Source organism: Tachysurus fulvidraco, chromosome 24 (genome assembly GCF_022655615.1).
Source record: "Tachysurus fulvidraco isolate hzauxx_2018 chromosome 24, HZAU_PFXX_2.0, whole genome shotgun sequence".
Classification (NCBI taxonomy): domain Eukaryota; kingdom Metazoa; phylum Chordata; class Actinopteri; order Siluriformes; family Bagridae; genus Tachysurus; species Tachysurus fulvidraco.
Window position 1 is genome coordinate 13,660,458 of NC_062541.1, and position 14,367 is coordinate 13,674,824.

The 14,367-nt window shown below is 39.5% G+C and overlaps 1 protein-coding gene across 3 annotated transcripts in view; it reads left to right on the plus strand.

Annotated features, from left to right (window-relative positions):
- Window positions 1-14,367, plus strand: part of ext1c (exostoses (multiple) 1c) — a 47,741-nt gene that overhangs the window by 32,431 nt on the left and 943 nt on the right. For all 3 annotated transcript variants that reach the window (XM_027148410.2, XM_047807762.1, XM_027148411.2), the window contains exons 3-10: window positions 10,531-10,624; window positions 11,733-11,840; window positions 12,010-12,129; window positions 12,449-12,581; window positions 12,798-12,916; window positions 13,012-13,107; window positions 13,205-13,291; window positions 14,146-14,306. In XM_027148410.2, the coding sequence (XP_027004211.1) occupies window positions 10,531-10,624; window positions 11,733-11,840; window positions 12,010-12,129; window positions 12,449-12,581; window positions 12,798-12,916; window positions 13,012-13,107; window positions 13,205-13,291; window positions 14,146-14,306 (918 nt within the window). The remainder of the gene's footprint in view (window positions 1-10,530; window positions 10,625-11,732; window positions 11,841-12,009; window positions 12,130-12,448; window positions 12,582-12,797; window positions 12,917-13,011; window positions 13,108-13,204; window positions 13,292-14,145; window positions 14,307-14,367) is intronic.

A 14,367-nucleotide genomic window follows, 5' to 3' on the forward strand; every position in this document is an offset into this window, starting at 1 on the left:
GACTAAATAATATTAATAAAAAAATTTTACTGTGCTGTGTGAAAATCTTAAAAACTGTAAATTTTGTATACATGTTGGTTTAAATGTATATTTTATGATTTCTATACATAATTTTTCAAACAAAAATTTTATTTTACAGAATTTGAATATTAGAGAAAAATTATTATAGCTGCATTATTATTTAAATTAGAGAAATATGCCACTACAGAAAAAAAGTATCTACATTGAATTTGACAAATGAAGTAAAACAAAATCTTCTGAATCTACTGAGGCCATGACTGTCTGTCGATTCTGTCCATTGTAGGATGCGTCATGTATAAAAACGCGTCACCTTTCCGATTCACATTTACTAGCTGCATCCAGCAGGTGTGTCTCTTACTCTAAAGTAGCTACAGATGAAATCAGTGTCGGTTCTGTGGAATAATAGTATAATATTAACTGTGTACACCCAAAATACTGGTTTTAAGGAAGCAGGTTCATTTCTGTCTGAGTTTCTGTCATTATTTGTCAATTAATTTCAATTCATTCATATAAAAAAAAACAGTTAAATGAAAACATCATAAACACAAACAAATCAGCAATATTATGTTATTATAATATTAAATTTTCTTTGTAATAATTGTTATTATGGTCCTTAATATGAGATTTTGTTGCATACCATGACTAGCAATGTGGTGTTACAGGAAACTCCCTGATGAGGTGATGTGATACTACGATGAATACCCGCGATAAATAACAGCATGATAGAGTTATGCTTTAGTCTATTAAAGTCCTTTTCTCTTTATATAATTTTCAATTATGGATTGCCAGTAGAACACACTCAGAAGGCAAAAGCCTTTCTCGAGTTTTTCCTTGTGATAAATTTCAGGGAAAAACAATTCACATTTATATCCGAGCATTTCTAAATCTGATTTGTGACAAAACCGATATACACTAAGTTAAAAATAACTCAAAGACTCTTCATAGAAAACTTCACATTATCAACAATTATACACATTTTACACACCTTTAATCCACTGACATAAAACATTTTATAAGAGGGACATTTATATAAACTTGTGACTTGCCTTGCAGCTGCTGCTACTGTTATATCAAATTGATCTACATCTTCTGACCAATCAGAATCAAGAATTTCAGCTGCACTCTGGAGCAACCTCCCAGGATAAAGGCTGTGCGATTTGAAAGCCAGAGAGTGGATACCAAAGTGTTGTGACTCCATTACAATAGCAACGTTGCCACATAAACTCAGTAAAACACACACACACACGCACACCTCCCTTAGTGCTTTTTTGCCTGCTGTGATCTGTTGCTAAATTTACCACGTAATGATGTAGGCTGTTGTATTCTTGATTAGCACTATGACACAGTACATAGTGTACTATAGTGTACACTCGACCTTTAATTACATCATAGCAAGACTTATATATAGTCTTTTACAAAGTTTTATATATGGTACACCTGAATTGGTAAAATATGTTCAGTACAGTAAGCAAACATCCTTCCTATTGTATGCTGTCGTGTGTGTGTGTGTGTGTGTGTGTGTGTGTGTGTGTGTGTGTGTGTGTGTGTGTGTGTGTGTGCGTGCGTGCGTGCGTGCGTGCGTGCGTGCGCGTGAGGGCATGGGTCTGTAATTTCTTCTTCCCAAAGTGTGTCTGTGTATGTGTGTGTCTGTATGTGTGTCTGTGTGTGTGTGACTGTGTGTGTGTGATACAGGACTAAGTAACTGTGTAAAAGGATCAGTCCAGATTAAAGAGCTCAGGCCTTTTATCCCCATCCTTCTGTAATTAACAGCGAAAGAAAGAGAATAAAATAGATGGGGTAGAACTGGGAAACACACATATTTCAATGGATGGATTTCGTAAACACACACAAACACATACATACACACACACACACACACACAAGTACATTTAATGGCAGGGAGTATGCAGTCAGTATATGAGTATCTAGTGGGAGGCATTATTTTAGAAGCCAGGACAAATACAGCCGAATTTAGCTGAAATGGTGGAAACAACACACACACACACACACACACACACACACACACACACACACACACACATACTGTATAGGCCGATGGTGTAAATGCATGCAGCAGTATAGTGGTAATGAAGGTTTGTTCTTGTACTGAAAACAAATGGGACTTCTCAGGGTGACACAGCACCATCAAGTGACTCATAAACCACAAAGCACTGAAGGAGACAGTGTGTGTGTATGTGTGTGTGTTTGTCTGTATGTGTGCGCTTAAGACGGGAACAGATAGACAGGTAGAAGAACCCAGGAGATGCTTATTATGCAACAGTCACTGCTGTAACTCACATGTGATGGGGATTATTAAAAAAATAGAAAGAAACTCGTACATGCAATCGGATTAAAACATCTGTGTGTGCACACAACACACACACACCCACACACACATACACACTTTCATCACAGCAGCAGCAGCATTCTGACTTTGCAGCTGTTGGAGTGAAGATTACACAGAAAGAGAAGAATGGAAGAAGGACAGCGAGACAGAGATAGGGAGGGCGAGAGATTGCATTTGTGTCACAGATGAAATCTATTTCCAGCTATAATATGAAATTTTTCACTATAGGGTGCTGAGACGTTTCTACTGCCTTGATTTTCACATCCTCTAAGTCATTCCTATATCCCTCTCTCTGACTCTCACTTTTTTCCTCTCAGTTCAGGGAGAGAGATGCATCTGAATTGTTACATATTACACAGAGTGTAACTGACCTGCTACTAAACCCTCTGTGTTACTCAGCACAGGCTGACCTGAGCACTGACCTGAGCACTGACCTGAGCACTGACCTAAACACTGACCTGAGCACTGACCTGAGCACTGACCTGAGCACTGACCTAAACACTGACCTGAGCACTGACCTGAGCACTGACCTGAGCACTGACCTAAACACTGACCTGAGCACTGACCTGAGCACTGACCTGAACTTATGTACTTCATAAACAGTAAAGAAAATTCCTTTGAATTCCATTTAGAGCATAAATATTACTGGAATATTTCTGGAAAAGGGGGACTTGGTGGCTTAGTGGTTAGCACGTTCGCCTCACACCTCCAGGGTCGGGGTTCAATTCCCGCCTCCGCCTTGTGTGTGTGGAGTTTGCATGTTCTCCCCGTGCCTCGGGGGTTTCCTCCAGGTACTCTGGTTTCCTCCCCCGGTCCAAAGACATGCATGGTAGGTTGATTGGCATCTCTGGAAAATTGTCCGTAGTGTATGATTAAGTGTGTGAGTGAATGAGAGTGTGTGTGTGTTCCCTGCGATGGGTTGGCATTCCATCCGGGGTGTATCCTGCCTTGATGCCCGATGACAACTGAGATAGGCACAGGCTCCCCGTGATCCGAGAAGTTCGGATAAGCGGTAGAAAATGAGTGAGTGAGTGAGTATTTCTGGAAAAACTGACACACCCCATACATTATGTAACAAGGGCGTGAAACAAGGGAATAAGTGACATGTAGGGTTGAAAACAGCTAATGAGATGTGTTCAGGAAAAACAAAAAACAATTATCGAAACAAATGATCAGCATTTCCTTCTTCTCTCTTGTCTTGTTGTGGTCAGTTGTTTTTAAGTTAGCACAATTAATTTTGCAATATCTCCTCATATTCTGGCATGAAATATGGATAAAACAATTTCTGAAAAGAAAATCCAAACTCTTTGGCTGTTTGTTCTGTAAACTGTAGGAAAACCAAAATGACCAACATCCAGCCTATGAAAAAAAAGGTTCCACTTGCCTGCCAAAAAATCTTCCCCCTTTTACAGAGTTTTTATTGGTGCAGCTTATTTCAACACACATACAGATACACACAGTAAATAAATAAAAAGCCATGAGTGGTATATATGTACAGGAGCTTATAACAATATGAATAGTAATTATTCTATGTTATTATAATAATAATAATAATAATAATAATAATAATAATAATAATAATAATAATAATAATAATAATAATAATAAGACGAAGAAGAAGAATTTGTTAGTACTTCAACTATATTACTATTAGTGCACTAAATATTTTTGCCACTATAATTCCATGCTATCAGCCACTCCAGAAACTCCCTTGGAAGTTTATACACAAATTTTCCACAGCAGTGAGTCTCCACAAGAGTCTTACAGCGCAGCTTAATGAAGCGTTTGAACACTGGCAAGCAAAAATACCTCAACAACTTAAACTTCGTCTGTTCAAAAAAAAAAAAAAAAACTAGAAAGCTCCCAGCTGATTCATGGGTTTCATGCCTTAAGATGCCACTCATATATAATATCTGCTTAGCGAATATGTTCAGGGACGGCCTCGACGGCAAAATAAATCTTGTTTACCATCATGACCTCTCCCCAACTCCTGCATTCTTTTCAGATCAATTTTAATGGCATAAAGACTCTTATGAGGGCGCCCAGAGGACACGCTTTGTTAAGCCCATGCCCTTGCCTGAACATGTTTTATAAAGTTTAAAGCTCTGAAGTCGTGCTACAGTAACCTTTATTATAAGCCTGTTTTTGTAGCAAGTAAGAAAACTAAAGACTAGTCACTGAAATAAATCTGGAGAAATATATAATAAAATGAACTATGACCTACGAACTGGTTCTTTAAATATCCCTACATGATTAATGAGGTTCTAGATGTTTAGCAAGTGCAGTATTTTTTAATGGGGTGACTGCACATCAGAATCTCTGACGCCTTCACACACTAAAGTACAGGGACAACCTGTCATGTTTCTGAGCTCCATGATTCGCCGGTGTGACAATAAATAAATAAATAAATAAATAAATAAATAAATACCTCACATGATTCCTCACAAGCAGCAAACAACATACGAGAGATTGACCGATGACCTTTGCGCTTCCGATACGGATGAAAGAAGGATCAGTGGGCAACTGGTGGCTGTCCGTCATTAGAGATGGGCCAGGCCCAGCTGTGTGTGTGAGATAGCTGCTGGAGTCTGTCTGGCAGGAGCATCAATGATAATGAAATCATAGAAAGGCAGAGTGGTTGGCAGGCTGCTACATTCAGGAGATTCATTACAAAACACTGCTGAAAAAAATCTCCCTATAAGATTTCTTTCACACACCCAGCAGTGTGCTATAACAGTCATTATATCATATGTAAAAGCGGAGTCTTAACTGGGAACAATTTTTTCACTTCCAGCTTCCATCACCTACACACATTGGGCCTGATTAGGATTTAACCCCATTCTCTTATGCGCTTTCTTCCGCCTCTGCATTCCCAAACAGGTACTCGTTCGCTTGGCTGCAAACTCACGCATTCTCGCTCTCGCTCTCTCACACTTAGACATGGCAGCACTCCAGGCACTGGCAACAGCTGAGCAGTCAAAAAATGCTGGGCAGTGATGTTACAAAGAGAGACTAGCAGCTGCCTCTAGAGAACACTCCTCAGACCTCTCAGTGATACAGAGAAGCTATAATTTATTTAGACCTAAATAATGCAGGGTTTTATTGGGAAACAGGAAAGCCAAGCCAGACAGAACAGGAGAGAAAGCAAGGGGAAGTCAAGGGGGAACAGACTGGAGCAGTTCATCTGTTACTGGCAACGAAAACTGCTCATTTAGTTCCAGAAAGGATTTCCTGCATATTCCTTTTTAAATGTTGACAAGCTCTCCCCCAAGGACACGCAAGCAGTTGGAAATAAGACTGTTAGGCATCTTTGTGCTTCGCCGGAGTAAACATGTCTGTGTCTGCCAGGACACACAAACAGACCATTTTACTGCCGTCTACTTCTTAGAGGTGTACATTAACACAGAGAGCAAATGCACACAGTTGAAGGATTAAACTTGCCTGTTATGATCGCCATATAGATCATATAGTATGCAATGTTATTTCATTATGAATTAATTCATTATTATAAGTGAATACTTAAACAAGGCACTGTTTAGTGTGTGTAACTTTGCATGTTATATGCTTATATTATTTTATTTGTATTATATTTTTTTTAATCTTTCGATAAAAATACAACACATCCTTAATCATATTAATTTAGTGTGTATAAAATAAAATGGTACTTAATAATATGAATGCTCACTGTAAATCATATAATAACAAAAAATAACTATATTGTATTTTAAAAAAAAGGACATTTAAATCTGGGGAACAGTTTAAGTTTTATGTAGTCCCACATTTTTAAGGGACTCAAAATAATTGGACAGTTTGCTGCTCAGATGTTCCATGACCAGGTCTGGGTTATTCCCTCATTATTTCACTTACAATAACCAGATAAAATGTCTAGATTTGATTTAACTCTCCATGAAGTCCAAAGAGCTGCCACTACAAGTGAAGTAGGTGAGGCTGAAATATCAAAACAAACCCATCAGAGAAACGGTAAAATCTTTAGGTGTGGCTGAATTAACTATTTGGTAGATTCTTACAAAGAAATATCACACTAGTGAGCTCAACACCAACAAAAGGCCTAAAGATGACAGAAGAATTTTTCACCAGGGAAAGAAGTCTTCTATTCTCTTCCTGTCATTCTGGTACAGGTTGATGCTTGTTGCCTCCATTCATAAGCTGTTGTTCCAGATCTCTACAGGCTCTACAAGTCTAATCTTCCTATTTTTAAGGTTTATTACAGATTGATATGTTGTGGTTAACGCATTATATTTATCCTTCTCTTGATTCATAAATACAATGCGTTAACCACAACATATCAATCTGTAATAAACCTTAAAAATAGGACGATTAGACTTAAGAGCATGTAGAGATCTGGAACAACAGCTTATGAATGGAGGCAACAAGCATCAACCTGAACAAGAATGACAGGAAGAGAATAGTATAAGAAAAGGAAAGGCACAGCCTGTTATTTGTCATCAGAATCATCTCGAATGAGTGTGTATGGGTGTGTATAGTGGAACTGGTTCCTATGTATTTATTGATGATGTGTCTACTGACACCCAGGCAGCAGGAGGATGAATTCTGAAGTTAAGGTTTCTATATCAGCTGTTCAGGTTCAGCTTCAAACCTCATGGGACACCACATCGCATTGCAGATGACCTGAAGCAGACTTCGAATGTAAACCAAGATTTTTGTTTTTAAAGGAAAAGTGGTGGAATTTTCTGCAAAGACCAAATCCATCAACCTGACCTGAATCTAACAGTTGCATTTCAGGCAAAAATGAAAGTGAAACACTTTAAGAACAAGTAGGAGAATTGAAGACAGATGTAGTAAAGACCCAAAAGCGCAACTCCAGGGAAGAAGCCCAGAATCTGGTGGTGTCTATGGGTTCTAGACTTGAATGTACTCATTGATTGCAAAGGATTTGCAAACAAGTAATATTTAGAACTAAATATTCATATTCATTATGTTTTTCCAACTATATGTCCTAATAATAATATCCAATTGTTTATGGACTTGACTATATGCTGTCACAATAAGGAACTAAACGGACAGTTAAAACATATGAGCACAAAGTTTGGGATATAAATGTCAACAGAGAGAGCTTTTGAAATTGACAGGTAATATGACTGACCTTCTTTGTCCTGATTGGTTGGAGGTTTATGATCCACATCGTTCCTTTTTTCTCCTATTTAAAGCCTGGGACATCGACAGAGATTCTCCTCTGAGTTAATATTTTATTGACAGCTGACAAAATGTGAGAACTTCACCAAATATTAAAAAACATTCATATTTAAAAGTCACAGTATGCTATTGCTCGCGCTATATTACTTTTATATATGTATATATGTATATATATATATATATATACATATATATATATATGTATATATGTATATATATATATATATATACATATATACATATATATATATATATATATATATATTAAAGCACATTAGAATTGCAGTTGTTTATATCTAATTAGAAAACCATACATGATCATAATTAAAATGATTCATTGTACTCTTGACTTTTTACATATGCAACTGCTTATACTACTCCACAAACACTCTGCCTCTGAACTGCTCAGTATGCAGTGCTGCAGTAGGTCATGCCCCAACATTACAGACTGGAGACACGCTCCATGTCCCCTTGTGTCCCATAACAGCAGTAGTGTGCTATAGACACATGCATTTACCCCCTGGAAAAAAAAATCTGGCTCACTTCACGACTCAACCTCTGCAAATGGAAGTGCAAGAAGCCTGTTTAATAGCTAGTAGAAAACAAAAGGGACAATTAAATCATTTATTTGTTCCATCACTTCTGTGTAAATGGCTTCATTAAAATACACAGTGAAAGAACACACAGTGAGAGTAAAAGAGAGGGAGCAAGGGAAAAGTGGGCCGGAGCTAATTTACATTCAAACATACCCGTTCACTTCAGACCCATGGAATAAGCCAAGTGTAACGTGTGGTGCATAAAAGCTAAGAAAAGATCTCACTAACACCCACATAGTTGTGGTGCTGGTAAAAACAGGATTACTCTCTTAACTGGTGCTGAACTACAGCTCAGATGAATTCTCCTTTCCATCCCCATAGACTCGAAACACAACACAGCACAGATTAACAGCTATCCATTACTTGGCAGATGAGGTTACTCACCCAAAAACCTGTGTGCACTTCATGGAATTTTCACACTTTCAGTGCTTCAGTACTAATCTAATGGCACTGTTTTGGTAGCATCAGTTCTCCACAGTCACCACATTACAATTTTAATAAAGCTCTTCAGTCCAACCAGAAGAATAAATGGAAACGTTCAAACATATTAAACAACATATGGCTCACGGGCCGGGATCCTCCCAATAAAGAGTCTAATGGTAGCCGATCAAACGTAGTTAGAATATCTGTTCCAATTTAAAAAGGTATTGTAGACCGTGAATTAATAGAAATATTAAAAAAAGAGCTATTCCACTAGGGGCTCTAAATACAGCCACTGACAAAATGTCCTAGCGTTTAACAGCAGCTTGTGACCATATATTTTGGTGGGACATCACAGCATTAGCAAGAACGCTGCCCCAAATAAATTTGAGACAAGAGATGAATACACTTGATGCATTCTATTGGTTAGTATTGATTACATTTTTTGAGTAGAGTAATAAGCAGATGAGGGTCCACATCAAAGCCATCCAACACTCGGTCCAGTAAAATTTCATGTGCATTAAATCACAAACCCCAAAAAATCATGCACTGAAAAAGTGAGACATTTTTCTTCTGCTTTAGTTTGTCTGGCTCAATTGACTCAGGATCTCTATGATATTAGTACATAGGTTTAGTGCATAATTTTATATTAATATAAAAAGCATTAGTAGAGTCTAAATAAACTGTATTATGCACTTAAATTCAGACACATGTTGAGTCAACCTGGTGCTTTGGCTTTGGACACTTGCTGGGCTTTGATAAGGAGCCAGAAGGGGGGGAGATGGATGGCATGGCTGTTTGCTCTCCTGCTGCAGCGGTAAATAAACATGTATGCGAGTGAACAGAGATAGAGGTGCTTTTATGGCAGAGTGTTTGCACTCCTGCTGGAGTAGCGCTGGAGGCGAGCCATGGTCGCTGTACCCTGCCGGCCTGCAGAGGAACACTGGGTTCTTTCAAGAGCAAAGCCCGCTGCCCACACAGGGTCAAACTTGTGCGAAAGCAAAATAAGGGCTCTTATAGTCCAAGCCAGCCATCAGTGAAAAGCAGACTTATGTATGCTAACACATGCAGAGCTAGTACTCCTGGTAAGGAGGTGTCTTTTCTATGACAGTGAGAAGGTCACTGTTCTTAGGCAGCTAAATGGGAGTTGTGGATGATGGGCTAATTGCTGCACTTAGTAGTCAAGCACACACAATTCTCCTAGAAACCTGCTGACAAAATTAATCCCACTTCTCAATTAAATCGAATAAATTTCTTGCTTATGTTTCACATCTGAAAGCAGTCCATCACTTGAATGAAGATATCTTTATGACTCCCCTTTTGTTGTTGCCCTTTTGGGTCCCGTTGTTTCTGTAGATGTTCAGTTGTAAAGTCAGCCATTTTAGTGGACACTTGCTGAAGGAAGCAGTTTTTAAAGCTAGGAATCCAAGCGCAGGCCATCCCTTTTGTGTACCCTCCAAAGCCAGGCCTATAAAGCATGCCAAGGATAGAATATATGGAGTTTTCTTGTTTATAGTCCCCATGATTCATGACCAAGTAGAGATGCCTCCTTAACCTGATTGCCTGGATGTTGGTGGTCCGTATCATATGTTTTTTCTCCAACTGAGACAACAGTCATGCAGAAATTCTATGGGTAGTTACTAGATATGGGAATTATTTCATATATAAACAGACCGGATTTGCTGCTCAATCCTTTTCATCCATGATCATTAGCTCAATCTGGGTCAACAGTGACTTCTCTCCCCATTTCTCTCTCACTAATCACTTAATGGTGGCAATTGCACAAAGGAACTGGATTCGTTTCCTTTAGCGTGCTCTTACAAATGCTAAAAGGTTGCCAGGGACAACAGCTTGAGGCAGGGACGGTGGCCAGATCAAAAAGCCTCTCTAATGAACTACAAAGCTCTCTTTCTGCAGTGTGGAGAATGTTTGCTTGTGCTCATGCTTGTCTTGTGTGTGTCTTTTACACAGGTTTGACTATCAGGAGCTGCTCCACAACTCCACCTTCTGCCTGGTTCCTCGTGGGAGACGCTTGGGATCCTTTCGTTTTCTTGAGTCCTTGCAGGTATGGTGGTGTTATGCAAGTTGTGCTTGTGGCAAGAAAACCCATACATTTAGAATGGTCCAAGGGTTTACTAGTGAAACATTGGGTGGGAAACTACAGAACATATATTTTTAGGCTTACTGGCATTGTGTGGGAAAGGGCCGGAAGCTCACACGGGGTGCCCTCAGCTCTGCTGAGCAGTGCTGAATGGACAAATCCACAAAAACGGTGAGTTTGGCAGCCATACCCACACAGTAACTCCTCGCAATTTCTCTTTCTTTTGTCCCAAGTTCACTGTCTCCTTTGCTCTCACTTTTCCATTCACTCCTCTGTGAGCTTCTCTTTTCTTTGGTGCCAGCCAAAGCCACATAAAGAACTAAAGAGCTGGCAATTATCAGTGGATTTGTAAGTGGAAAGTTCTAGAACATCCTTTGACCCAGCACACCAAAATGTGTATACACATCTGAGAATTGGCTGCCGCTAGCCAAGAGCAGTGTTATTCCTTTACCTCTGATCTACCTTCTTTTTGTATGAACACAGACAAAGTCCAGGCATGATGTAGATACGATAGTTAGAAGTTAACAACCCGGAGCAAATTTTTGTTGTCCGAAAATAGTATCGTCTTAAGCTGTACCAGAGGGAGCTTGTTTGATCTCTGCCTGTTCTTAAAACTATGCTCTCCTGTGATTTCATTAAAACAATTAACACCAGAACAACACGCATGCTGTGAGATAGAAAGCAAACTGGAATACAAATTTCTAAGCGTACAACAGAAAGTACGTAAGCAACTTCAGTAAACAAGAGAGAAGAGGAATATCAGACTGAACTTAATAAACCAAGGCTCCCACCTACTATTGATCAAACGAAGGATACTGTTTAATTAGCATCCAGGATACTCAGTATCAGTCATCCTAAGTGCCATTTCTTGTCGAGAATTAACAATAGGATTGATGTTGATTTGGTCCCTTGGGACCTTTCTCTTAAACTGTTCCTCTTATACTCAACAAGAGTTCTGTAACCTCATATGAATGACTGCTATACATATGAACCTATTTTATTTTATAAGCAAACACTTTGAATTTTGGTTATCGTCTATTAATCCCTCTTTTTCCTGTCTTCCTGTCCCCAGGCGGCCTGTATCCCAGTGTTGCTCAGCAACGGTTGGGAGTTGCCCTTCTCTGATGTCATCCAGTGGAACCAGGCAGTTATCGAGGGAGATGAGAGGTTGCTGCTTCAGGTAAACATCATGCTAACAAAAACTGAGAGCAGTGAACTTTGAAGCCACTTAAAAGCATGTAACTGGGGGAATGAAAGTGGTCTAGATATGGAACAAGTGCATAGCATTTTCATGTACAACCTTTAACTTAGCATGTTCCCTTGAAAAAATCACATCTCTGTCCCATAAGGTGCCTTCTACAGTGAGGGCAGTGGGCATTGCCCGGGTGCTGGCTCTGAGACAACGTACCCAGATGCTTTGGGAGGCCTACTTCTCCTCAGTGGACAAGATAGTTCTCACCACTTTAGAGGTGAGCATAAGGTGTTTTGTATGTAGGTTTTAGGCAGAGTTGATCTGGCAAGGACTGTCAGGGGAAATTAAAACAAGGATGAAGATGCTCCGCATCATTAGCACCCACTTAGTGCTGTGCCTTCAGGTTAATTGCCAAACACAATGTTGGTTTTGCATAAATTGTATTAGACAGCATTGCCCTCTGCTGGCTAACTTTGAAACATATGACTTGCCATAATTTGGAAAGAGATAATGGCTAGGGGAGATAAGTGATGGGAAATAAATACATTTTAGGGAGTTTATTATCAGTAAATTGACTCACTGTTGTCATCCATCAGATTATCAAGGACAGAGTATATGGCCATATCTCAAGGAATAAGTTCATGTGGAATTCTCTGCCAGGGGGACTTCTGGTGCTACCTGAATACTCAATCCACCTGGCCCATTACCCTTTCTACTATCTGAACCTTGGTAAGCATAAAGTTTTGTAACATGTTTCTTTTCACAATAAATTACTTGACAGAATATTGCAGCATAACGTGTATGGAGCAGTGTGTTTAAGTGCACAGAACAGCCCCAAACTCATTTAATCAAACCAGTGCATCAACAACTACACTTAAACATCACTGTATTCACACCAGTAACCCTAACCATTTTCTTATTTCTCTCTGTCTTTCATTAATGCAGGAGTCATGCCTGGCCAGGAATTTACTGCTGTCATCCATGCCACATCCCCACTGGTTTCCCAGTCTCAGCCAATTATGAAACTCCTGCAGGTGGTGTCCAAGTCAAAATACTGCTCACAGGTACACTAAATGTTTCCAGAAAATAGAGAAAATGTATTTCTCTGTTGCATGATTCTCTGTTGCATGTTGTATGACTCCACTGTGCCTCTTTACAGATCATCATCTTGTGGAACAGTGAGAAGCCACCCCCTCACCGGAGCAAGTGGCCACCCATGCCAGTGCCCCTTGTTGTCACAGATGGCAGAAGGAAAGTGAGTGTCTCCACATGAGGGTACAGCCAAGCTGTGGCCATATGCAAAGAACAATCCCCCATGAGGCTCACACCATGATTTACTCTGCTTTTTACAGACAAGCAGCCGTTTCCTGCCGCATGTCGCGATTGAGACTGAAGCGGTGCTCAGCCTAGATGAAGATTCAGTGCTACTGACTAGTGAGGTTAGACCTTTCTTTCCATGATTAAACCAAGACCAAGACTATTCTTAAGTGTTTCCTTTTAAATTTGTAAGATCAAATCTGTGAACTTGTTGGAAAGACCTAAATTTCTACATTACTTATTCATAAAATGTGGTATGATCTTCACCCATGTCACAACAAATACATAATCATATTCTTCCTAAAACGAATGCCTAAAAAGAAACAACTGTAATTATGATTAGTTAACAGTCTGACTACAGGTCAGTGGCTTCGGGTAATATTCACATCAGCCATCACAATAAAGAGAAAGTGTATAATCTCTGTAAAACTGATCATGGCATGGTTGTTAGTACCAGATGGGCTGGTCTAAGTATATCAGAGACCTAGTGGGATTTTCACACATAACAGTCCTTTGTTTAAAAGAGGGGTCAAAACATTGGACCGTGAGATGGATGAGCTACACTGGCTTCATGTCCTGACAGCCAGGACCAGGAATATGTGACTATCATGAGTGTAGGCTTAGCCAAACCTAGGTAGTTGAAGATAATCACCTGTTCTTTTGCCACTCTTTCAGTCTGTGCCTATGATAAACTCAGATTCTTGTTTTTGCCTGATGGGAATGGAACCTGATTTGGTCTATTGCTGTTGTTTTTTTTTACAGAGATCACCTTCTTTCCCCATTCTTATGCTTGATGTGAACATTAACTGAAGTTCTTGTCCTGTATCTGCACTAGTTTTTGCACTGCACTGCTGCCACCAGATTGTCTGATCAGACAAGTTTAGATGCTAAGCTGTGCTGATAAGCTTGAATGTGCTGGTGCTCATAATAAAGTGGATGACGAATATACATAAATCGACTGCATCATTTCTTTCAGGTCAACTTTGCCTTCCACGTTTGGCGGAGTTTCCCTGAGAGAATTGTTGGATATCCGCCCAGAAGTCATTTCTGGGACCCGGTGAAGAAAATTTGGGGCTACACCTCCAAATGGACTAATGAATACTCAATTGTGCTGACTGGAGCAGCTTTCTATCACAGGTACTGATCAGAATTCATGTACCATCCAAACAAAATATGTTTGAAATAAAAAAAAGACTAA